This window comes from Suillus bovinus, assembly GCF_016758785.1.
Source record: "Suillus bovinus strain UH-Sbo-P2 chromosome Unknown EDB93scaffold_74, whole genome shotgun sequence".
In the NCBI taxonomy this organism is placed as follows: domain Eukaryota; kingdom Fungi; phylum Basidiomycota; class Agaricomycetes; order Boletales; family Suillaceae; genus Suillus; species Suillus bovinus.
In genome coordinates, this window is record NW_024542130.1 from 34684 (window position 1) to 59084 (window position 24401).

At 47.3% G+C, this 24401-nt stretch overlaps 7 protein-coding genes across 7 annotated transcripts; 5 read left to right on the top strand and 2 right to left on the bottom strand.

Annotated features, from left to right (window-relative positions):
• Positions 1-27: 27 nt before the first annotated feature.
• EDB93DRAFT_1305918 (uncharacterized protein) lies at positions 28-2771 on the bottom strand (the record flags this gene model as incomplete). Its single annotated transcript, XM_041454751.1, has 7 exons — positions 28-191; positions 241-344; positions 775-825; positions 979-1132; positions 1350-1773; positions 1855-2585; positions 2651-2771. The coding sequence occupies 7 exons, from the start codon at positions 2769-2771 to the stop codon at positions 121-123; spliced, it is 1656 nt and encodes a 551-aa protein (XP_041303506.1). The 3' UTR covers positions 28-120.
• A 646-nt stretch (positions 2772-3417) lies between these two features.
• On the top strand, positions 3418-4552 carry EDB93DRAFT_1107263 (uncharacterized protein; the record flags this gene model as incomplete). Its single annotated transcript, XM_041447705.1, has 4 exons — positions 3418-3949; positions 4166-4324; positions 4364-4469; positions 4504-4552. 4 exons carry the CDS (start codon positions 3418-3420, stop codon positions 4550-4552), a joined length of 846 nt encoding a protein of 281 aa, XP_041303507.1.
• Positions 4553-9275: 4723 nt separating this feature from the next.
• EDB93DRAFT_1172077 (uncharacterized protein) lies at positions 9276-10606 on the top strand. The gene is made up of 6 exons (XM_041450379.1): positions 9276-9517; positions 9572-9636; positions 9687-9918; positions 9974-10063; positions 10120-10476; positions 10534-10606. The coding sequence occupies exons 3-5, from the start codon at positions 9748-9750 to the stop codon at positions 10246-10248; spliced, it is 390 nt and encodes a 129-aa protein (XP_041303508.1). The 5' UTR covers positions 9276-9517; positions 9572-9636; positions 9687-9747; the 3' UTR covers positions 10249-10476; positions 10534-10606.
• Positions 10583-15051, top strand: EDB93DRAFT_1254452 (armadillo-type protein; the record flags this gene model as incomplete). Its single annotated transcript, XM_041453613.1, has 16 exons — positions 10583-10621; positions 10685-10710; positions 10765-10914; positions 10984-11096; positions 11149-11246; positions 11298-11708; positions 11765-11860; positions 11911-11993; positions 12042-13088; positions 13135-13561; positions 13614-13690; positions 13736-13830; positions 13879-13982; positions 14031-14345; positions 14396-14611; positions 14659-15051. The coding sequence occupies 16 exons, from the start codon at positions 10583-10585 to the stop codon at positions 15049-15051; spliced, it is 3690 nt and encodes a 1229-aa protein (XP_041303509.1).
• Positions 15011-17614, bottom strand: EDB93DRAFT_839980 (FAD-linked oxidoreductase). Its single transcript, XM_041457657.1, has 7 exons — positions 17102-17614; positions 16786-17049; positions 16473-16732; positions 16223-16411; positions 15690-16171; positions 15534-15628; positions 15011-15393 (listed from the first exon to the last, which is right to left on the bottom strand). Exons 1-7 carry the CDS (start codon positions 17447-17449, stop codon positions 15265-15267), a joined length of 1767 nt encoding a protein of 588 aa, XP_041303510.1. The 5' UTR covers positions 17450-17614; the 3' UTR covers positions 15011-15264.
• Positions 17615-17674: 60 nt separating this feature from the next.
• EDB93DRAFT_1331214 (muts domain V-domain-containing protein) lies at positions 17675-21980 on the top strand. The gene is made up of 25 exons (XM_041455194.1): positions 17675-18044; positions 18095-18323; positions 18377-18449; positions 18502-18696; positions 18744-18820; positions 18871-18909; positions 18962-19050; positions 19101-19256; positions 19316-19393; positions 19443-19484; positions 19532-19768; positions 19816-19874; positions 19925-19991; positions 20038-20083; positions 20136-20147; positions 20199-20340; positions 20398-20405; positions 20457-20544; positions 20597-20697; positions 20746-20858; positions 20910-20929; positions 20978-21023; positions 21079-21194; positions 21247-21487; positions 21541-21980. Exons 1-25 carry the CDS (start codon positions 17781-17783, stop codon positions 21655-21657), a joined length of 2655 nt encoding a protein of 884 aa, XP_041303511.1. The 5' UTR covers positions 17675-17780; the 3' UTR covers positions 21658-21980.
• Positions 21981-24381, top strand: EDB93DRAFT_1172130 (FAD dependent oxidoreductase-domain-containing protein). Its single transcript, XM_041450380.1, has 6 exons — positions 21981-22129; positions 22198-22576; positions 22630-22747; positions 22807-23107; positions 23154-23269; positions 23341-24381. Exons 2-6 carry the CDS (start codon positions 22384-22386, stop codon positions 24230-24232), a joined length of 1620 nt encoding a protein of 539 aa, XP_041303512.1. The 5' UTR covers positions 21981-22129; positions 22198-22383; the 3' UTR covers positions 24233-24381.
• Positions 24382-24401: the final 20 nt, after the last annotated feature.

Sequence of the window (24401 nt, forward strand, 5' to 3'; positions counted from 1 at the left end):
TGGCTCAATTCCTCATGTCAGGACTTCCCACAATAATACTACACCGCATTTTTGGCCACACAGCATGGGAATTACCCCACAACACCCAAAACATCGCCCATTTTGGTATTCTCCACAATATCAATTATTCCCACACCCTTCCCACCTCACTGCAGCTTTACCACTGCACCACAATAGGTCCCCCCATGTATCTAAGTAGTAGTTCAGTATATATATGTATCACATAATATAATAGACCACTTTTTTTTGCCCATTTGTATGTCTGCTCCTCCTCCAGGGGCAATTCAACATATGGTAGGATATAAAACACTTTCGCACTTTTGCCCCTTTGGCAGGGAAGTATCCTGGAGCATTCAGAACATGTTTAGTAGTATATTCATATATACTACTAAACATGTTCTGAATGCTCCAGGATACTTCCCTGCCAAAGGGGCAAAAGTGCGAAAGTGTTTTATATCCTACCATATGTTGAATTGCCCCTGGAGGAGGAGCAGACATACAAATGGGCAAAAAAAAGTGGTCTATTATATTATGTGATACATATATATACTGAACTACTACTTAGATACATGGGGGGACCTATTGTGGTGCAGTGGTAAAGCTGCAGTGAGGTGGGAAGGGTGTGGGAATAATTGATATTGTGGAGAATACCAAAATGGGCGATGTTTTGGGTGTTGTGGGGTAATTCCCATGCTGTGTGGCCAAAAATGCGGTGTAGTATTATTGTGGGAAGTCCTGACATGAGGAATTGAGCCAGAATGAGCAGAAACATACCAAATTAAGCTGTCTGGCAAATTATCCATTGTGGGAGCGGTAATGGATAATCTGTCAAGCATCAGCAATCCATGACAAGGAAGGATAACCAGTGGTCTCTAATGAGACTTGGTTATCCATAATACTGCTAGGAGCAGGTGGGCCCTCTCGATCCTCAGAGCCTTACACTCAATTGTGTCTAGGCTTACTGTATTCGGTTCGTACCTTTTGCCTACTAGAGATGCTCTAATATATGGTTGACAGTTCATCCAGAATTGGTGTACCATCTCCTTTTCGTCCACGTCGCCAACCATGTCGGCAGGATTGTGAAGCCTTTGAAGATAGTTCCAGACAGGTAGCTTCAAATCCTGCTTACATTCTAGGAATCGCTGACGTTGTTGCATGCGGAAATCCGGGGGAAACAAATAATCAAAGAGTTGTTCGAAGAATTCAGTAAGTGAGTAATTCTTCCTCAAATCCAGGATATCTCACTCATAGAAATGATAGGTGGACCCGTTCAAGTACTTCCTGAACATCTTGATGCTCTGCTCAGGTGACAGTCTGGCTCTGTCTTTCCAGTCTCTCACTTCACGCACCCATTTCTTGAACGTTAGCGTCACTGTTGTACGTGAAAGGGGGTTCATTCTTAATGAAGCTTTGTTGATACTTCAATAGGTTCAATTTCGCGCAGTACTCTTGTCTGGCTTGGCATTTGTTTTGCTTGGTGCTATCTGAATCACTGTCATGATCGGATTCTGGCTCCATTGCCAGGAAATCAACTCCAAATGCATCAGCAGGTTCATCAATATGGTCTTGAACGAGGTACGTTGTTTTCTCCTTTCGTTGAGCTTTGGTACGTGTCTTAGTCTTGTTGTTTGAGGTTGCGTCAGCATCAGATTCCGTCGATGAATGTTCTTCATTATCCGAGGATTCCAGGTCGCTTGGGTTGTTGTTTCCGGGACTCGGGCCAGCCATGGCATGTTTAACAGAACTACCAGCTGGGAGGATTGACGATGCTCTCTGATAGCAAGTGTCTTCAGTCAGGTCTCACTTTTGAGGTTCTTTAGGTCGTTCTCGGTTCTCGCTATCAGCAATAGGTACCTTCTGATTTGCTGGAGGAAATTTGAGTTCATTTGGAGGTGCATGGTGGGTTTCTTGCATAAGCATTTTGGATTCCTCCTCACAGGCCTTACTTTTGATTACTTGTGATTGGAGCTGATGGATTTGATTTTTCAGATTGGTTACCAGGTGCTCCTGCTCAGTAAACTCGACATGGGCCAAGTTGCGATATCTTTGCAAGGCAAGGTTTTGCTCTTGGATTGAGTCTCTCCGGTAATCATCATTCCAGAGCTTCTTCAGGGATTCATTGGAGTCTCTTGCATCAGACTTGCTCAGGCGAGCGACGTGCTCATCTATTTCAGTCCATAGATTGAACATATTGTCTACTTCGGGAGAGTTATTATTTTCTTTATGATCCTTTCTGATAGATTCATGTGGAGTTGACATTGTTTGGATGGTTTGTCTCAGGACGGGGAATTCAGGCATGTCACCAATATCTCCATTGTTAGGCATGTCAATCCAGCTAATATTTCTTTCAGATTGTTGTGAGGTATCCTGATTGTCGAGAGCTACATCTTGATATTTGTTGGTACGTATTCTAAGGTGGGATGTCTGTAATCCATTAACGCTGCCAAGAATCGGGCTTATGCTTATCATTGTAGATCCCTTGCCATCATCCTCCTTGAGGATAGGCTCGTCCTTTTCACCTCCGTTGGGCAAGATTCTGGTTTTTGAGGGAGCCCCCAGGGCTCCTAACCATGAGTCCGAGGAATCTGATTGCCAGAAGGGGCTTCCGCCCTAATACTAGCTGATCATCTAACTCTAGTGGTGGTCGCACCACAAGTCCATGCACTCTTGACACCCAGGTCGAGAGCGCCCGCATCCACACTCAACCCGCTCACTACAGCTGGGGAGCTCAGCGGAAAAGTACCAGGTATGTTATCAGTGTCATTGGACATAACTGATTTTTAGGGTTTTCAGGGTTTAAAAGAGGGAAGAGAGTTTGTAAAGTAGGGTCTTCAACGTACGAGGGTGAACAAGCCTCCTTGATGGTGACCGTAGTGGGGAGAAGAGGATATTTAGATTTTAGGCTGTTCAAAATATGTGGCGCTATGAAAAGGGTTACACACAGTAGAGTCAAACTTTGTAGTATAGACTTATTTCAGACAGATAGAACAGTCCGAACTTAAATATATTTGGGGGTGTAAATGATCAACTGTCCTAACAGTAGATAAAGGAGTCCTTATATACTGTAGGTACGGAAACAATAAGAAAATGAGTGAGTAAATGTAAGTATATCAGTAAAACCTCGACTTACTTAATCCGACCTTTTTTGGACTTGCCAATGGTTTTCACGTCTTTTCACTTCTTTTCAAAAATGAGTGGCCTTTTTTCAATTATTTTTCTGAATTCACTGTTATGTACAGGTGCCAGGTTACATAGCCTGACAGAGTATTCCGGCACCAAATGTCCAGCTGAGCGATAGCGTAATTTTATTCTGTTTCATTTTCGACCATCCATCATCATCGAGTTCGGCATAGCTCACGCATCCTTACTCGCACTTACTGTCATTATTTTCATTCTTCTTTTACTTACATCCTCAATATGCATGAACACCTCGGTCTGCAGCTTAATGGGCCATCAAATGCCCCTCCAACACCACCATCCACCCAGAACACTGTTCCCTCTGGGCCGAGTTCCTCTACTCAACCGCCCACCGCAGGATCGTCATCAATGGATGCCAACAATCAAGGGGCCCCGAGAGCTACTCCTTCTCAACCCCTCCAAGCTGCAATGCAGCAGCCAGTACCACAATCCCGCCAACATCCGGTTCAGCAGCAAGCCACGACTGTCGCGCTTCCAGCAGGGCCCAATGCTCCACATGCCCAAAACCCTCCCCCCGCCCAGCCTGCTGATGAAATCGCTGCGCTGAGGGCGAGGATTGCCGAGCTTGAATGCGGGAGTGCTCACGGCAACCAATCACCAGCCAGAGCCACGATTCCTCATCAAGCTTTGGTAGCAGATCCCACTGCTGTCAATCACATTCGCACGAATTTAGCTAGTGCCAAAGACGAGCCTAAGAAGCTCACTTTGCCTGCTCTTCAACCTGGGCACAAAGTCAGCGCCCTAAGCTTATGTGAGTCTTATTTTACCGTCATACCTGCGCCCTTTCCATTTTGCTCCGGGTGTATGCCGTGTTCATTCATTTGGCGCCTGCTTTGTTAGAGTGCCCTGTCGTGCCGTTTGCATCAGACTGTCCGTCAAACACAACCGTTCGGCAGAGTTATTTCTGCAGTGTTTATCTTTTCACTCTACCACAATCATTTCAGTTGTCTGATATGTCATACTGCAGCCATTCCTACGAAGGTAGAGGAAGTTTTCAAGCTTGACCGCTATGTGCCATATATGGCACTCACACATGCGGCACGCTCTAGAGCCTACCTTCATGGAGAAGACTTGTCCTTTATTTTTACTCAGGACGGGCTTACTGCCAAAGGCCTTGATCGCTCAAGTGAGCTATCAATTGTGACCATTGACTGGGTCAGTGCAGTGAAAGCTGCTGAAGAAAGGACTTTGCACTACTGGGGTGCAGATAGAGCATCTGCCCTGACATCACATCATCTTGTTGTCCTCAATATTGGCCGAACACACGGCTGGTTAGTTGCAATGCACTACAACATGCAACAGCAGGAATTGGCCCACACGAACCACGAGCACAACCTCGCAGGACTCGATGTAGCAGCCCTTACCATAGCCAACAATAAAATTGCATCTTCCGTTTCCTTTGCTGTGCATCCCAATACTCCCACTAAGTGTTCTGCTCTGAGTGATTTCGTATCATCTCCTCGAAAGAAGTCTCACACATTTGTGTCGAACCACTGCTTTCAGTGTGGGGCACATGGTCACTTGCCTGCCAACTGTGCTGCTGACACTACCATTGCAGGCAGGCCCATCACAGCCCTTGCAACTGGTGCAAGAAGCAAGCACACCGTCGCTACAGCCAGTGGGAAACACTACTGCTTCAATTGGGCCAATAACTCTAATTGCTCCTTTGGAACTGGGTGCAAAAATACCCACTCCTGCAGCCTGTGTGGGGAGTCGTCTCATGGAGCCGGGAGTTGCAAAGCTCGCAGATGATCCTCACACTGTCATTCCCCCTCTCAATCACCTACGGGTGGAAGAGCTTCTCCGTAAATATGGTATCCTCGATGACTAGTGTCATATAGTGGACAATATCCATAATGGTTTTAATGTTGGTGTTGCGAAACCGCCAACCAGTACATATACATTTCGAGAATCATGCATCCTCTTTACTCAATCCCTCCATAATTGACTCATACATACTCTCCGAGCAGGCCACTGGCAGATATTCCATTGGATTCACCCCCTCAGATTTAGAGCATTTAATTGGCCCATTTTGTACTTCTCTGCTGTGTTTAGTCCCGAAACCTCACTCTGTTACGACTTGGATGGTATCTGTTGGCGACGCTCAAACAGAGCATGTGTCGTCAATGGTCGAGGACGTCCTTGGACTAGCCCAAGGTTAGGGGTCTTACTTGGCGAGTTTCGGCAAGTAAGATTTAATGCCTATGTCCAAATTGGGTAGCTTATGTCAAGTGGGGGCTCGACAATAAGTGTATCTGCCAAGGCTTACGACACCCGAAGGTTAATCATAAGATCGTCGTTAATTAGAAGGACGGAAGTCCGACTAGTTAACAGGGGCTTTGCTTGTCGACAAAGTCGATGAGTAAAGATCAAGACTAGAGACTTATCCACGATGAGCAGATAAGAAAGTAGAATATAGACTGCTGGCTAGGCAGAAAGGAATCACTCTTGTTAGGAGTAGGAGGTCAAGAACCAAGTAGATTCAAGTTAAGGAATAAGATACATGGTAGCGAGTTTATATAGAGGAGAGGATGTGTATTAGTGGATGATAACTTGTACTACCAGAAAGAGACTTGGTCAAAGGGTGATACTAGAAAAGGAAGGCACGTTCGAGGTGAGTCATGTGTGAACCAGAACGTGCAAGTAAGAAAACGAGTCAAAGATAGAAACAGGAAGTGAAACACGCAGGGGCATGATCGTGCAACTGCGGAGCTAAATATAAGTACACATGTGTGACTGCACACTGAGTCATAGATCACAAAAGGAGATAGGGTAAAGGGGATGCAGCGTGCATCATATCATAGGTTACCGTCCGGACGGTAAGGGCAAAGGGGACTGTCCACAGGATCAGTCAGGGGGTGGAACAGAGCATGGGTATGCTTCGTCAGCGAAAGGGTCCAGCCAAATGTACTGGCTCTGCTGGAGTGACAGGTAGAGAGCGAAGGGGAATGCGAGGATGACGAGGATAACAAGAGCAAGGTCGGGGTAAGGGTGTGATGCAAGGGCTGAGACAAGGAGGATGAGAAGAAAAATGGTAGGGGCCCAAGCGTCTAGATGTTCTTGTAACACACTCAAACAAATTTTGTATCGTCCAAGACCTATCCTACCCACAAAACCTCTCAGACATCCAGTCTGCCAATGCTTCAATCAGCGCAGACAATTTTCCTACAGTATGGGGCACATTCAATGAAACTGCCAGAGGAGAAGCTCCGCAAAATTCAGGAGATGATTACTGGCTGGCTGCTTGTCAGGGCATCATTTACAGCGAAAGAGGCTGCAAGTTTACATGGCAAGCTGGTACATGTTGCATGTATTTTTCCTTTAATTCAACCTTTCCTCCGCTCGATTGCACGTTTTGCAGTTGGTTTCCATTCTTCTCGCGCACATCTTCACCCTCCAGCAGCCGTTATCTCAGACCTCCCTTGGATTCAATCCTTATTGTTATATCTCCCAAATCGTGTTCCAATAACCAACCCATCCCCAATCGATATTGGGTGGGGCGACGCAAGCACATCCTTCGGAATTGGCATTGTCATCCAGAGCCGCTGGGCTGTGTGGTATTGATCACCAGGCTTCCGAGTTGGGCCCCATCGAGCTTTCGATATCGGTTGGGCAGAAGCTGTAGCTGTTGAGCTCGGTTTTTGAGTGGCCATCCATCTGGGTATTCTTTTTGTTTCCTTCCGTGTATCCTTGTTTTTCTGACAAGAATTCAAGGTATCATCCCCAAAAATTTACCTATGAATTTATGCTATCTCGTGCGTTCAGACAATGCAGGCATAGTCATGGTAACCAACAAGGGTTCATTCACGCAGCGCCGAAATGAATGCTGGTGTTGAAACACATTTACCGTCTGCAAGCAGAGTGTTGTGTACACCTGCATGCAGTACACATGCCCACCCACACCAATATTGCAGATGCCCTCTCACGAGGCGACATTGAGCTTTCCGAGCTGGTTTTCCTGGTGCGACAGACGCCGGTATCTATCCCATTGCCACCCCATTGGCCCGACAAGCTCGTTCCATGGTCACAATGACATTACACTCCCCCTTGCCAACCATACCTATTGTGCACTCATCTCCCACAACCTCTGCCTTAGCCGAGCTCAGCTCCTCGCATCTCTGGCTGCCTTGCAAGGCACCAGAACAGATTTTTTCTCTGGCGAGGTGTGATGATCCCCCTTGTCCACTATCAGTCATCCTATAATTCGGCATATCACTGACCTCGCTAATCGAGCACCGCTTCACGACACTGCAGGCTATGGTGCTGGTTTACAAAAATATCATTTATTCTGTGACATCTTCTCTGTTCCCAAGCGTGACCATCTCCCAGCTTCATTTGAGCTGCTACATTCCTTTGCACTATGGGCCGTCTCTGTTGGCATAGCTCGAAAATACTTATCCACAGTGCGGGACTGGCACATAGCTCAAGGCTGGCCTCCACCTCTGTCGGACTCACATCATAGCCGCATTAACTGGTCTCTGCGGGGCCTCGAGAATATGCACGGAGGCCGCCGGAAACCCCTCCATCCTCCAGTTACTCTTGCAATGCTGACAGCTCTCAAAGCCACCCTCATGTTATCCAACTCCTTTGATGCCTGCATCTGGGCAATGGCATCTTGTGCCTTCTTTGGCATGATGCATTTTGGTGAGGTTTCAGTTACTTCCTATGCAGCATTTAGGCCCTCCAAGCACCTCACAAGGGCACATGCCTTCTTTGGCGTCGACATGTGGGGCAATCTGTATGCACATTTGGACCTACCTTCAGCCAAAACTGCTTGCATTGGGGAAATACAATCTGTTTTTCTCAACGAGCAAGGTAGCTTGTGCCCCTTGGCCGCTCTCCACAACCTCGCACAAATCATTCCCACGCTGAGTGATGATCCATTATTCTCGTGGCGAGACAGCAAGGGTGACATCCATCTGATGGCGAAAATTCATGCACTCGAACGAATCAATTCAATTCTGATGGCCTGGGGTTGGGGAATGACCTTTGGGCACTCCTTTCACATAGGTGGTGCGTCTTTCTACTTGGTAAAAAAAGTCGAGCCCAAAATAGTTCGAATTGCAGGACGATGGAAATCACTAGCATACGAAACATATATCTGTGCCTTCGAGCAAATTTCCTCGCAGCACCTCACCAACGCAGCATCTCTATAACAGTTGCCTCCACACCTGGTTGGGCTGAGCAGCAGCTTTGAGCCGCGGATAGTTTCGGCTCATTGGGTGAGCGGCTCCAACCTGCCTGTGTCCCACCCCAAGCTAATGCTCGGACCAGCCCAACACCTCAGATCGTGTCACCAACTCTATAGCATCAGTTGAAGCTGGAATGTACAGGTGCCGGGTTACATAGCCTGACAGAGTATTCTGGCACCAAACATCCAGCTGAGCGATAGCGTAATTTTATTCTGTTTCATTTTCGACCATCCATCATTGTCGAGTTTGGCATAGCTCACGCATCCTCACTCGCACTTACTGTCATTATTTTCACCCACCCACCACTCCCTTGTTAATTTTTAATTTTTTTCGTACCATAAGCTCTCGCTTCGTTTCTTAGATATTATTATCAATGCGGATAATTGCAATATCAAGTTATATCATTTTTACATGGCCTCTCGCTCATGAGTCAACACACGATCAAACTCGTAAGCAGGTTTTCCCGCCCTCCCAGCGGCTCCAACCTGCCTGCGTCCCACCCCGAGCTAACGCTCGGACCAGCCCAACACCTCAGATCGTGTCACCAACTCTATAGCGTCAGTTGAAGCTGGATGGTCCCAACTTGAGTATCAGGAATAGTTTATTATTATTGTTCCATACTATTACAATGATAGGAATTCACAATTTGGAAAGATTACCACTTCAGGAGAGGATTTGAAAATGAAAATAATCAGCACTCTGTGCCACTTACTGGTGACAACTTTCTGTTTTTATGTTTCTAAACATGTCTCTTATGTTTATAAAACATATTAGAACACATGAATTTGAATCAGGCAGTGAATTAAGAAAAACAATTGAAAAAAAGGCAGAAAAGATGTGAAAAGTTCAAAAAAGTCTGATTAAGTAAGTCGAGGTTTTACTGATGGCCTATGACGCCTTGTAAGAATGAAGGCTTTTTAGGAACGCTACAATCACGTAGCAGAGCCGCTTGCCACTCGATTAACGCTAACGTTGAAAAGTATGTATGCAGGTCAATCACTGACTGTGGACTTCCTTTAGGCAGTTACCAAAGAGGTGACAATAGAATGGAGAAGGCGACTCCAGGTCATTAATACTGGCGATGCTCCGAGGGTAGTGGTCGGTCCTTTTAGAACAATGGTTTAATTGTGAGCTACGCCATCGTGAACTTCATTGTATTCCGTTAAAGCTGAAAGTAACAGGAGACCCTTTCTCTGGTGTGGCAATGCGAAGTTACCACACGGTCGTGACGGTCCACACCAGCTGGGTATATATGAATAGTCCGATCTGGTTTTGCAGGAATAACCACACTCCAAGCCCTTGATCGATAACTTCCAAGTCATCTTCTGGTTTATAGTTCCACTTATTCACCTCAAACATGTACACAACCTCCAAGAAGGACCATCGCATTATCATGGGGACCGACCGAAGGCCAAACCCACTGCGCTATGTGAATCTTGAGGAGTGGGACGATGGTGCCTACGGTGACATATCATTTCAAGAATCCCAACCGGAGACCCTCGAGGAGCCATGGCCATATAGATTTCGGGTAGAATTGCATTTCAATTTCGACTCCTTCGCTCCTTGAATGACCTGACTACTAGAATGGCGAGAGCGTGTGGATCCACTCCACAGGTTATGATTGGTATCAAGGGAAAATTTCTGGACAACCCAAGGCTGCCCAGACGAAGATGGTGAATCTCTTGACATAATTATTGGACTGCCCTGCTGACCGTTTTGTGACTGACAGGGTGATGGACTTTTTTGGCCTGTCACTTATAATCGTAATAAGCGCAGATATGCAGCACCTCTCAATGGCGAGTTGAAGCCTGATACTCCGCCTATAAGGAAGATGCTGGAGGAGGCAGGTGTCTTGTAAGGTGCTGGCACCTACTCACCGTTTCCTTATTTTACACCGTATTATGTTCCATGTACATATACAATGACCGACATTGCATTGTAACACTACCACACATTCACCGACGCCATAGTATCCTATTGTTTTGCCTTTAAAGAGTTGTTATCCGGATCGCTCTGGTTGTCTTGTTTCTTGGAGTAGACTTGACCCAAATTATAGGCGCATGTGTGACGTGCGTGACTGAAATCTGTAAGTATTCTAAAAGCTCTAAAAGCGCATCATGATTGTGTGGCTCCTGTCTGCCAGCTTCTATCACGATTAACATCTTAATCCACGACTAAGACAGACGACCACCATGACGAAGACGTATCTTATGAACAGCCTGATCGAGAAAGTTAGTACCTTAAAGTTTGCTCACTAGGATCAACTGAGCTCTTTGCGATCTCGTGTACTACAGATGCAATCTCCGGACCAGGACTTTCGGTGTGTGAGGTTTCCAAAGACAATCATCTTCGTATTTTCTGAAGTTCTCGATAGATTTATGGGTTTAAATGACCTGATGAGTGAGATCAAACAAGATCCAGCCAGCTTCATCGGAGACGAGCCTACCGAGACAAAGGTCCTCAAACAGGTACTTTCCTTGGTAGAAGACAGAATTTCGGAAGTAAAAAATCAGGCTGTCAAGTGGTATGTCCCACATCTACTCTGCCTCGCTCTTGGAACTTATGACTTTTATGTATGGTACTGTGCATTTAGTCTGGGTCAATTGATCAAGATTATCCGCGAAACGCAGATGGAACTCGTGGTTGATAGCTTAATCAACTTTTCAGTGGGAAAGGACGATGAACTGCGTGATATCTCTGGTTTGGGTAGGATATCAAGATTGTTGGCGCAACTTATAATCTAATAGCAAGTATCCAGCATTGAAGACGATTACTTCTGAGTTGCCATTGGAAGGCAAAATCACTCCCAGAGCATGCGCAAAGCTCGCACCAAAGCTTCTACAGCAAGTTTCAAATGTAAGATCGTTTTGTCAGTCCTTGCCTTGCTCTTCACATGGTCACTTGTAGACGGAAACCCCACCGGAGACGTTGATCGAGACATTATCAACGCTATCTATACTCATCACTCGTTTTCCTGTCCACGTATCTGATCCAGCCCTTACGCCACATCCTCTGCCTGCAATAGCTCCGCTTCTTTCACATTCTCGTCCTGCCGTACGCAAACGTGCTATTCTGACGCTTTCACAATATGTCCCCGTCGCTCCTCCTACGCTCGTCAGCGATCTATTGCAGAATCATGTCCTCTCGTTCCTTGCACCTAACGCTAATCTGGAAAAACAGCGCACGACCGTGCATTTGGTTGCTGCTATCATACGGCAAGCACCGCAGCAACTGACGTTAGTGTATAACGACATCATCCCCGGAGTCATCAAAGCTGTCCAGAGGGACGATGATGAACTTCGTGAGGGTTGTCTTCAGGTTCGCAAATATCTCTTCTACATCAACACTGTTACTGATCACTTATGTTGGTTCAGGCTCTTGAGACGTTAATCTTAAGGTCTCCGACAGAAGCAGCGCCGTTCCTAAGCTCGATAGTACAGATAGGAAGCCAGTTCATCAAATATGACCCAGTGAGTTATGAATCTACAACTTTGTATGGTTAGATCCCATCTATCCACAGAATTATGCTGGACTGGATGACGGCGAGGACGAAGAGATGGCAGATGCGGATGATGACGACGACGATGATGCCGATCTTGATGAGTGAGACTTACATAATTTATTTTATCTTTGCTCACAATGCGCGTATAGGTACTCAGACGATGAAGACACATCATACAAGATCCGGCGTGCTTCTACCAAACTTCTAGCTGCTGTGATCACTACTCGCCCCGAGCTCCTGACCTCACTGTACAAAGAGGTATCGCCCGTGCTAATATCGAGGTTTGGCGATAGGGAGAAAACCGTTCGGCTCGAAGTATGGGCAACTTATGGTGTTTTACTTAATCAGACTAGCATGTATGGCGGCCTATCACAATCTCAAGAGAATGATTCCGCCATTCGGAAGAGGAAAAGAGATAGCGAAGAGAGAATGGATGTCGAGGAAACGCCACATACCCTTCTGCGCTCACAGGTTTCTTCATTATCCAAGGCCTTGCTCCAGCAACTCAAGTCCCCGAAGACTCCACCACCGACGCTTCAGGCAGGCTTCCAGCTTCTGCATGCTCTGCTTGGTGTTCTTCCTGGTTGCCTTTCGAACCAAATTACGCCCATTGCCGCAATCTCTCGATCTGTGCTACTTCAGTCGCCAGCGACTTCAACTTCAGCCCTCCACCTTACATGCCTCTCCTTCATAGCATTGTATTTCACGACTCATGCTCCTGGGACATTTTCTGTGTCACTTCCTACTCTGACACCTGTTCTTTTGAAGTCAGCTGGAGAGAAACACCCTCGAGTTGCTTCAGAAGCCTTCCGCGTCTTCTCTGCTTTACTCAATGCCACAAGACCCGTAAAGAATGGTGAATGGACGGAGCATCTGTACGATCAAGCTTTTCAGCGTCTCAGCACTCATGACACGGACGCTGAGGTTCGCGCATGCGCTGAGGACTGTATTGCAGACCTATGGATTTGTGCTCCTGATGTCATCAAACCGAAAGGTGGCAAGGAATGGCAAGCTATATGTCGAACCACGGGTAATACAGGAGGAGCTGTGAGAGTGGTTACGAAAGTTGCGAGGGACGTGGAAATGAATGATGACTGGGTGAACTGTTGCGTTGAATGGATCATGGGTCTTCTAAAGAAAAGTGAAAGGGGAGGAAAACCGGAGATATTTATCGCCCTTGATACTCTTCTAAAAAGGTCAGTTCATTTTTTGGAGATCTGGAAGTGATCTCATTTTGTCCAGATATTCATCTGGCGTTCCCACCGATCTTCCGCCCACTTTGGTCCCCCAGATCAAACCCTACATATCGACCACAGACATTTCCTTACTGTCTCATGCATTGACCATCATCACAGTGTTACTCGAGCTATCTCCGACCGCTACTTTTCCAGAAGTTGAGCGTGAGCTTCTTGGTAATATCTATCAGATTGCACATTCGCCTCTTGTCTCAGGAGCTGCTCTCGATTCACTTCTGATGTTCTTCTCTTCGTTGGTGCAGGCTGATAGTCAAATTGCAACCCATGTTGTTCCCAGTTTGGCGACATCGGTGGAAAAGGCAAACAAGTCAGACGCCAATTTAGCCAACGTCGCTAAATGCATTGGCCAAGTTGTCCAAAGCTCTCAAGGAGTGGCAGCAGGAACAATTGCAGTCTATTCCAAGTATATGAAGGTCAGCCCAGACACAGTAAATCAACGCATTTCTCACATCACGCTACTTCTAGAAATCTTCAAAGTCAAAGTCCACCACTTCTATTGTGGTGCTAAGTCTGCTTATTGTCGGAGAACTTGGCCGTTTCATGTATGTTTCTCAGTATCTCCGTTTCCACTGATAACCCTGTGGCAGTGATATGTCGAAGCAACAAGATACGTTTAGTAGTACCATCGAACATTTCGCAGCAGAAGAGGAGGAGATTCGTGCTGCTGCTGCATTCGCTGCTGGTAAGTGAAGTATACACGTCAACTGGGTGCATGGATTGACGTACCTAGGAAATATTGCTATTGGAAATCTTCATCAATTCTTGCCTGCAATCCTCAGGATTGCAGAGAGTGATCCGCATAAGAAGTTGCTGTCGCTGCATGCATTGAAGGAGGTCTGGAATTTAGTCTTGTGTTAATTTGTGTTTTAAGAGTCAATCTAGGTCGTCACGCATTGCTCGCATGGGCAGCTCGAAGGTGTTGCAGAGCAGCTCTGGGCACCCCTTTTTCAATACTCGGAGGATGCGGAGGACAGTACACGCAATGTTGCCGCTGCCTGCCTAGGCAAACTTACTACAACACATCCCACACGATATCTCCCACAACTTCACTCTCGCATCCATGACGAGAACCCCGCAGCACGTGCCACTGTCGTATCTGCCATCCGTCATACGCTCGCGGAGTCTTCGCTATCATATGATGAGCTTTTGGCGTCGCTCATTATGGACTTCTTGGATTTAATACATGACAAGGATTTGGTGCGCCCATTGCTCTAATAAATTTGGATATCCTGACAGGCATTCCTCAGAATGTCCGCCGCCTTGCGTTGTCCGCTCTCAACTCTGCGGCCAGAACGAAGCCTCATCTCATACGCGAACACCTTCCAACTCTGCTACCGAGCCTCTATACGGAGATGAAAGTCAATTCCGATCTCATTCGTACGGTCCAAATGGGGCCATGGACGCACAAAGTCGATGACGGACTGGATGCACGCAAGACCGCATGGGAAACACTGTACACCCTTGTAAGCTTTTGCTACACCCCTGTTCTCCCTCACTCATGCTCTCCCAGCTCGATACCTGCCTCGCTAAACTCGACTTGTCGATCTTCCTCTCGCACTTGCTTGCAGCCATCAGTGATCCGTCGGATGAGATCAAAGTGATTGGGCACATGCTCCTCGCACGACTATCAGCGTCTCCGACAACCTCCATCGCACTTGCGCAGCGCCTCGATGAACTCACACCCTCTCTTGAATCGACGATGCGCGGCACAGCCGTCACTAAAGACACGGTGAAGCAGGACATCGAACGCGCAGCAGAACTACGGAGGAGCACGATGCGTGCTGTCGCTGCCCTCGGCAAAATCGACAGTGCGGGCAGTGCGCCCAAATTCGATGCGTTTGTGGAGGAATCGCGAAAGAATGACCAATGGGGCCTAGAATTTAGGGAGTTACTTGGGCACTGAAGGATTTCACTAGCAGGCAGTGTAGGCTATATCTGTTTTCCAATATTCTTGTAGGCAAAGCGCAAACTGTTCTTGTGATTAGGATATATGTTACGTCGTCAAATCCGTGACGTGGGTAGTGAGTTGAATCTACACAAGTACTTACATTCCTACGTCTAGCTAAGCCCTTTCTTGCATCAAAATCACCCAATAAAAACCTGAGGGCCCAAATATCTATGACATAAGCAATTCTTTCATCTTCTTCCAAATGAGAGCCGCAGCCCCCTTTCTCTCTCTTGTGGCACCCCCTGCTCCGAGAACGCTCTTGTTCTCAATCGCTCGACGTGAAAGGTAGGGCATGACCTAGACATGAAGGCACAGTCAGAATAATTCTTAGAAATCACCAACAAGAATAGCACGGCAAAAGACAGACTTCATGTATTGTTGCGGAAAGGGGTCAATCCAGTAAAAAGAAAAATAGAATAAGCAGTGAAGAGACTCGCCTGCATCATGGCGCCAAATGGGACATACTTGATCACACACGGACTTTCACACTGCGTCCGCCCGACGAGGTAATTCGTCAGCGCATCTGACATCCCTGCATATCAAACAATAAGTTCGTGCAAATACTTGACAGAAAGCGAAGAAGGTAAATGTACCATACAGCTGCCCAAATGCAATCCTCTCCCCAACTTCAAGTGGGATCCGCACCACATCCTCTTGTACCTGATCGACGCCAACACGCTCGACGATTCCCAGGCCCTTCTTAACAAGTTCCTCGATGACGAACTCGCACGAGGTCATGTTATGTGTAGCAAAAAAGACACCAATGCCTGGTGTACCAAATCGGCCGGAGTGGTAGATGTCTTGGGAGATTGCATCGACTAACATGGTTACGCAATCGTGATAGCACTGGTCCGTCGCATCCTTCGAGGGTTGGACAGGGGGTTCAGGGTCGGGAGATATGGAGAGCGAGCGCGAGTGTTTTGACGAGTGGGATCCGACTGGAGAGCCAACTGAACAAGCCAGCTGATGGGCAGCAAGTTCATATGGGTGATAAGCTCCCCGGACAAGTTTCACTCCAAGCGCATATCCTCTGGCACGGGCTAGCGCCAGGGAGTGCGTGAGGTGCGCGGGCATCCTGTAATTTGAGTGAGCACGCTTGATCATTTGCGTAGATCTGAATACTGACCGTCGTAGATATGTTTGATAGGTCACATACACGAGAGGCTGCACTCTGTCATGCACAGATTCTCTTGTGGTTGGAGAGGATGTCCAAGAGGATATGTCCCACCACGTCCGCCAGAAGCCATGGGAGGGGAGCTTGTTGAATTGTTCCATCAATGCGTGTCCAAATGCGTCGATGGCGGGTTGGTACCAGCTATGGTGAGATAATTCAGTGTGTAAGATTTAGCAAGCAGCCGAAAAAACTCGAGAAGTACCTATACTCTGCATCGATAAAAATTCTTACTCCGCGTTCTTCAGCACGGGTACAAATCAGCACAAGGTCGTCGTATAGCCCTTTCAGGTCATGAATGTCAGATTCTGTTAGTGTTCCCGTTGATGTAGAGGAACGCAGGATAGAAAGATCAGATGGTGAAGGAGTCCCTGGAAAGAGTACCGGGGATTCAAGCGGTGCTCGAGTATTTGTGAGGTGTGCTGACAAGTTGATTAAGGATTGGGCATTTGGAAGCATAGCAGTCTGGGCGACCATGAGTATTGCGCTCCTCCTGATGTAAAATACTGACAACTCACAAGTTTCACAGAAACCCAAGTCCGTCTCCCTATATGTCCATTCTGAAGTGCATCCCTTCTGTCCTCGAAATCGGCGGAGGCGTCGATACTCCTTATAATCTCCTCTATGATACACTTGTGTACGGGCTGCCCTTCCATGTTCGTCTGACCCGTTGCCTCCTTCTGGTCGCCTTCAACGGCATAAGAAAAGAGAGCACCTTTGTTCTCTGCACGGAGAGATGCAAGCAGTGGTAGTGCACCATTGGCCGTGTCTGCACCGACGAACTGCCGACCTGGTTAAGGCTTCGAATTAGACAATGACGAATAAATTATGTACCTGGTGGAAGAAAGTAGCTCGTACGAAACTCTCGACTATCTTACTCACTCCAGGGGTACTGAACAAGATACCCAATATTGTCGGTGCCGCATCAACGAGGGGGGTGATACTACATGTCCCGTACACGATATACGCACGCACGAGATCCGACAGTGTGCGTGTGTCAAAGGGCGCCGGTTCGCTACTTGAAGCATCATTGTAGAATGCGTAGCCCAACATGGAGGTAGCCAATGCGCTGGAAAGCACTAGCACGCGTCCCGGTCGTCTGAGAGGTGGAGGTGGAGCACTGGAGAAAGCTCGAGCGCGGACAAAGGAACGCAATGCACCACTACGAGTGATCAATTTCATGATTGTAGATGATTGAGAGGCGTGTTTGGGGTTGATCCAGGAATGGATCTTGGCTGAGGCTCGAGGCTAGCTCCGTCCGATTAACACGTACGGACATCGCAGGAACGCCAATCACGGGGTCACGGCATATACGAGACATCCGGAGCAAAGTCATCGCGCGCCCCGGAATGTTCATTAAAATAGAGCCAAAGAACATGGATTAAGAAAGAGAAACTTGTAGGAGTCCCTTCACTCTCAGAAGAGTCGGGAAGCGCCGACTTCTTCGTCAGCACAAACCTTACTTAATTACTACTACTAGCACTGGGTACTTACCACACAAGTATCTGCAACCATGAGTACTCTACTTCGGTCAGTCAACGAACTCTCATCAATGCGCCCTGAATCTGGGCGGTCGCGTCCTTATACACGCCAGACAAGCGCATCCCGGCGACCATGGACTGCCCAGTCACGCCCTGGGACGGCGCGTCCCCAGACCGCTGCTTCCACTATGCACGATGCTAGCTTTGTTATCGCCCTCATCGAAAGTAGAGGCATTGCGCACGAAGTGGGTATGGCCGCTCTCGACAAAGATACGGGTAGAGTCATGCTCATTCAAGTAAAGGCTCATCTCCTACCAATTTACGGCAACTAACCCATGCCAATTAGCTGTCGGACTGTTCTACCTATGTCAAAACTCTACACCAAATGCATGTGCACACGCCATGCATGATATTAGTTCCCGATACTTTTATATCCTCTGCAAACAAAAGCCTCACTTCTTCTACTTCTTCCACGCGAGTTTCATCGTCATCTTTGTCGGTGCAGTTCATTAGGGAGGAGTTTCCTCAAGTCCCCATCGAACCGGTATCGAGAAAATACTGGAACGATAGCGCCGGTCAGCCGACAATACATTTTCTCCCGTATATATGCGCTTAGCCACCCTTCTAGGCTATCAGTTTATTGCTCAATTCTGTGTTGAAGACGATGAACGTGCGGCCACACTGGTATCTGTGACAGACAAGTCGAGATGTGCGCATATATTCACGTTCACTCTGCTAATTGCCAGCGTGCAGGTACTATACACTCTCAGCTGCATGCGCTCTTTTCAAATTTGTGGAATCTCGCCTCAATACCCGCTTTTCTGCGTGTTCTCTTCGTATACGCTATATCCCTGTCGAAGGGACAATGATGATAGACCCCGAAACTGTTAGAAATTTGGAGCTCATCAACAACCAGACCCGCAAGAAATCCACACATTCTCTCTTTGGGTATCTGGCACCATTTCCTCGATTTGTCGTAGTTTGACATGGTTTAGGGTGCTTAACCATACTTACACTGCAATGGCCACACGACTCTTGCGAACGAATATACTGGCACCCCTAACAGGCCAGTGTTTGTGCTATAGAACCCTAATGAGTTGATTCTACATACCTTGCCTGTAGCCCAAAGCGCCTTGGATGCCCGCCTAGACGCCGTAGAAGGTCTGATATTTGCAAATATCTACTCTAAGTACTGACCTCTACATTACAATAGAGCTGATTCACAGCGAGGATAAATTTACTGAGATCAAAGATGCCTTAAAAGTCTTGAACAAGATGGACTTCGACAAGCTCATCTCATCGGTGAGCCCTACATCGTGGTGTGGACTTGAACATAACTCCCCAGACCATAGCTTGGGTTTTCTGAAGTACGGCCAACAACAACATCAAAAGGAGCTTTTTCCCGCGTGTCACAAATACTCAACTTGCGCACTGCTATCCGAAGTCTTCCATTTTTGCAGAGGGCTTTGGACGGATGCAAGTCTCGGCTACTGCTGATAATACATGACGTGAGCCCTGCATTGCTATTTCGAGTCTGCAGCTCCTCATACCACGATATGAATAACAGATACTGTCTGACGAACGGCTGATCAAGATTGAGGATCTCATCGCGGAAAACCTCAATGATGACGCAGGGCCAGTCAAGGTAATTGGAGTATGCTATTGTCGAAGCTGCCTGAACAGCCTCTTGCTAGGGAGGGATCGGCGCGATTAACGCAAGAGTATATGCAGTTAAGGTACGTCGACAATTACCCGCTTTCCACTAGTTGATCCGTTGTCACAGGCGAACCGCAACTGTCTATTGGATGTTGCTCGCGAAACTTTCAAAGAAAATGTCGCAGACATATATCAGCTCAACCACGCCCTTAGCGAACAGCATTCACTTCCCCTTACTCTCATTTACCAAGAAAGTGGCTTTGTGTTTGCTCTCAAGAAGGATGAACTTGAGGATGAGCTGCCGAAGGGATTCATTAACGTGTCTGCGCAACGGGGTCGTTGGCTTTTCTCAAGCATTGATCTGGTGAGATTCAACAAAAGGGCAATACATGGATTAATATCGGACGATAGAAAAAAATGAATGCTCGAATGAAAGACTCATTAGAGGAGACGCTGGTTTTAAGTGACAAGTACTTTTCATGGTGACTTCATCCTCGTTTGAGATTGATAACACGCAAAGGATCATCCGGGACGTTGTAGGGCAGATTATGGCGTTTTCGGGAGTCCTCTATTCTGCTTCGGAAGCGGTAATGACATCCCATTCTAAGCTCAAGTTTCTCAACGTCAGTCCAGGTTGCAACTATCGACTTGTTGTGGTCTTTTGCTCATGTCTCCATCAGTCCGTTATTTCATTCATTGCGCTTACGTCAGTCTAAGAAAACCTTTATTAGTGCGAGGCTATGGTACAGGGTGCAAAGCTTCTTTCACATAATGTTAACAGACTTTCTGCGTAGTGCGTCCCGAGTTTACTGATACCTTAGCGGTCAAGGGTGGTCGTCATCCTGTCCTTGAGATCATCCAGCCCGTAGGAATGGTCATTTCAAACGATATGTATTGCAGCGATGCTGCCCACTTTCACATTGTTCAGGGGCCAAAGTGCGTCTCACAAATGATTCATTGTCCGGATGTACAGACTTTCATACTCTTCAACAGCATGTCAGGTATGATGTACCTACAATCGTCCCACTGATCATTCTCAGCGTTTCCACCAGGGAAAAGTACATATCTGCGTCAAACAGGTCTTCTCACTGTGATGGCAATGGTCGGTTGTTTTGTGCCTGCTGAGTACGCGAGCTTTCGGTGAGCCATAGGTGTTGAATTCATCAAATCTTGATGCACTCATTCTCTCAAGCCTGCATGATGCCCTGCTTACTCGGCTCTCCAATGACGATGATATAGAGAAGAGCCTCAGCACGTTTGCGAATGAAATGACATCTTCTGCTATGATCCTAGGTCTTGATGTGTAGATGAGTCTGTCACATCATACTGAACTCTTTTTAGGCATTGCGACCCCAAGAACATTGGTACTCATTGACGAATTGGGTCGAGGGACATCTCCTATTGAGGGTGTTGGTATAGCACATGCTATTGCAGAGGAACTCGTTAGATTAAAAGTAAGCACAGTTTCTCGCGTCTTGTTTAAATTCTCCTTACGAAAACCTCAGTGTTTTGTTCTCTTCGCTACGTAAGCACGCGACTTCTAGGTTGAGTTGCACGTTAATACGATGGCTAGCCATTTTCATGAGCTATCGACCACTCTTTCTCGACAGCCTGCTGTGGTGAAGTGAGTGGTCGTCACTTCTTTGACCACTGATGCATGACGAACTTGTACAGTTTGCATCTGTCTGTTCAGGTGCTTTCAAATTCCTCTGGATTATAGCTTCTTCACAGATTGTCATCCAGCGTTCACGTCCATCGGCCTCTAACTTCGGCCTGATATTTCAATACAAGTCAATTTCATATCATGATAATGCACGATGCCCACTGATTACACAATCACAGGATTCTTGACGGAGTTCCAGAAAACACAGGTCACTATGGTAAGTCGCGGACAACAGACAGACAGAAAAGACATCTGGACCAGCCTCGATCAGGACTGGAACTAGCCAAATTAGCTGATCTCCCCGATGACGTGCTCACTGAAGCGAGACAAGTGTCTGAGACCATTACTGAAAGAAACCTGCGTTGCGAGGAGGAAAGTCGCATAAACGTCTTGACCATTCGCAGGCGTGCACTTTTGAAGGTATCATCAACTTCTTGAACAATCCTAGTTCTGAATGTTCCATATCTCCTCAGCTACATACGCAGTTGAACCAGGCTTTAGATCACTCTTCGCTTCCTGAGGAGGAACTGGTTGCATATCTGGCACGCCTGCAGAGGGACTTCATGAAGATCCTGAAAGACACTCTTTGACAACCGCTGGAACAATGCAAGATACTGACTCGGCAATACAAAGATAACGTTGCCAGGCCCTTATCTGCTTGTTGGAGCTCGAAGATATGAAACGAGAGCACTCAGCAAGGACGTCCCCAGAAACCATTCAAAGGTCTATTTTCTTGCAGATACTCGCGGAATGTTAGACCACAGTCATGTTCTTACCAGCATTAGATTTGAAGTTGACAAAAAATTTGTATGCAATGTGATCACCATAAGTGCCGCTTTAAACCTGTCAGCAGAGGCCTTACGCCTTGACTGAAGGGCTACTACGATACCCTTTCTTGGTCATACACCAAATGTGACAAGCCCTGGGAATTCCTGGTACCTCTGTTGCCAGCTACTAATTAGATGGAGCACCAACTCCCTCACTTCTGCCATTTTCATACCTTAAAACAGGGCTCGCGCTTCCCCCTGGATATTTCAAAGATGTGCTTGCAAATCTGCGGTGGTAGGTGTGCTGCACACGATGTGGTACAACTGCCTCTGGTTGAGGTGCTTATGCGCATGGGTGATAAGATAAGGCCCTTGATTTCCTCACGTTTCGTAACGTGTCCGAACCAGTCGACTCACTGGCAGCATACGGGCTGTGGCACTTTCTCATTTGGTTAGCCCCGCATTATCGTGAGCATATGCGCCTTTATTCGCTCTCTCATAGTTTCTCGCTTTGAACTCTCTCCATTACCCAGTGACACGATAGTATTCATGGGCAACTGTGTCTCCCGTCCTAAACAGTCTTTCCTAGTCTCTAGCAGTTCGTCTGCTGAGAAGAATACGACTCCTCGCATTCTAGATGGTCTACCTATAGCGGAGCCAACAACTTCTTTCTGGACGATTCCTGCAGCCCCAATAGGAAAACCTTGGTCTCACAAGAATTTGCCATCCCATGCAGACGTGGGTGAGTATGCTATGCGCCTGTTTAGAGGTCACCAGGTGAATAATTGATAATAGTTATTATCGGATCCGGTATATCTGGCGCCTCTTTTGCCCGAACTCTGCTTGAGTACGGAAACTGTCTTCGTGTTGTTATGCTTGAAGCCCAAGATGTATGCTCAGGGGCCACTGGCAGGTGAGCAATGAGCGCCCATTTCGCTTAAATCACTGGTGTGATATTAATGTCTTATTTAGAAATGGGGGACATATCTTTCCCGCTACATACCATGACTATGAAGACCTGAAGAAAAGAGTGGGCGAGAATATGGCAAAGAAGATGATACGCTTCCGGAAGGCGCACTTAGATGAGATTCTGGCCATTGCTGCAGAGGAGGGTGTCACAGAGTATGCACAGTGTCGTGCCGTCGAGGGTGTCGATGTGTACTTCGATAAACCCACGTTTGAAGAGGCACAGCGGAAGCTGCAAGTATATCAGCGTGATATGGGCGAATATGCTGGTTCATACACCTGCTATGAGGGCTTAGACGCTCAAGAGGTACGTTGTGGGATAACATCGTGACATCTGACTAATAGCGTGGTAGAAATTTCATCTGTCACCACTTGCGGTGGGATGTATTGCCACCCGAGCTGGTGCTGTACATCCATATCGCTTTGTGACCTCGATATTAAGCCGCCTTCTCACAGACTACCCCAAAGAGTAAGCCTTTAACGTTTAACTTTGATTGTGGCCCGCAAGCGCTCACGAGGATATCTACTAATGCGACTTAGATTTGAGATTCACACTCGTGCACCCTGTACATCGATCGATGAGCCCACATCAAGTTGCCCATTCTATAGACTCAATACAGCACGCGGGGTGATTACGACTCCACACGTTGTGCATCTCACGAATGCGTACGCACCTGCGCTCCTACCCGCTTTTAAGGGAGCTATCCTTCCCATTCGAGAAACAATGACCGCACAGCGACCCGGCCGTAACCTCCATGCAAGCACGCTGCATGGTGGGCGGAGCTTTGTGTTCTTTGATAGTCCACGTAAGGGCTTCGACTACTTGACACAACTCCCAGATGGCGAGCACGAACTCATGTTCGGCGCAGGCTTCGAGTCGAGGATGGATAGTGTTGCTAATGCAATGTATGGCGTGCATAGCGCAGCACATGTAGGCGGTGCAATGCCAATCTATTTTGGAGCGGAAAGCTGGGGTGCTGAGGCCTTACCAAGCACTCCCACAGATGAACAGGATGTGGGCGTAGGTTTGTGGGCAGAAGGAAGAGTGAAGGCAATTTGGAGCGGTCTGTTGAGCGAATCGGCCGATGGGATGCCGTGGGTTGGAAAGGTGCCCGTTAATGTGGCTAGCAGGAAGGCACCGCCTGTTTCGTCTGCACCCTCTGCTATGAATTCAGGTACGAGGAAGCTGAAGTCAGTTCTCACTGCTGCTCCCGGTGAGTGGATTGCGGCTGGTTACTCCGGTGAGGGCATGGTGCATGCGTGGCTGAGTTCCAAGGCCGTTGCGTTAATGCTTCTAGGAGAGGATCTCACTGAGGTCCAGAACTGGCTCCCAGAACTGTTCAGCGTCACGGACATTAGAGTCAAGATGGCCAAGCGGACTTTCAGGCCTGACGTTGTGCTGAGTGGCAAGAGGCGTGTCTTCAGCCTTTAATACCTATGTGTATTAAGAATTTTCTCTACAGTAGGTACCTACTAGTCATGTGCATGTTGCGTAGTTTTAGATTGTGGCTTTACTTTAGTATAACTTAAGTACCACAGTACTGTGTAGTTTACTTGAATGCAAACCTATCATATCTATTATATCTATTGTCGTTCCTTCT

Excerpts from the sequence above, each read along its gene's own strand:
- EDB93DRAFT_839980 (XM_041457657.1), bottom strand. The coding sequence starts at position 17,449 with ATGAAATTGATCACTCGTAGTGGTGCATTGCGTTCCTTTGTCCGCGCT. Across the intron at positions 17,050-17,101 it reads GAGCTACTTTCTTCCACCAG|TTCGTCGGTGCAGACACGGC; the intron begins GTACATAATTTA and ends CCAGGTCGGCAG. Across the intron at positions 16,172-16,222 it reads TATCAAACATATCTACGACG|GATGCCCGCGCACCTCACGC; the intron begins GTCAGTATTCAG and ends CTCAAATTACAG.
- EDB93DRAFT_1172130 (XM_041450380.1), top strand. The coding sequence starts at position 22,384 with ATGGGCAACTGTGTCTCCCGTCCTAAACAGTCTTTCCTAGTCTCTAGC. Across the intron at positions 22,748-22,806 it reads TGCTCAGGGGCCACTGGCAG|AAATGGGGGACATATCTTTC; the intron begins GTGAGCAATGAG and ends TGTCTTATTTAG. Across the intron at positions 23,108-23,153 it reads AGGGCTTAGACGCTCAAGAG|AAATTTCATCTGTCACCACT; the intron begins GTACGTTGTGGG and ends ATAGCGTGGTAG.
- EDB93DRAFT_1331214 (XM_041455194.1), top strand. The coding sequence starts at position 17,781 with ATGAGTACTCTACTTCGGTCAGTCAACGAACTCTCATCAATGCGCCCT. Across the intron at positions 19,051-19,100 it reads TCGACAAGCTCATCTCATCG|CTTGGGTTTTCTGAAGTACG; the intron begins GTGAGCCCTACA and ends CCCAGACCATAG. Across the intron at positions 20,698-20,745 it reads ATCTTCTGCTATGATCCTAG|GCATTGCGACCCCAAGAACA; the intron begins GTCTTGATGTGT and ends AACTCTTTTTAG.
- EDB93DRAFT_1172077 (XM_041450379.1), top strand. The coding sequence starts at position 9,748 with ATGTACACAACCTCCAAGAAGGACCATCGCATTATCATGGGGACCGAC. Across the intron at positions 9,919-9,973 it reads CATGGCCATATAGATTTCGG|AATGGCGAGAGCGTGTGGAT; the intron begins GTAGAATTGCAT and ends CCTGACTACTAG. Across the intron at positions 10,064-10,119 it reads AGGCTGCCCAGACGAAGATG|GGTGATGGACTTTTTTGGCC; the intron begins GTGAATCTCTTG and ends TGTGACTGACAG.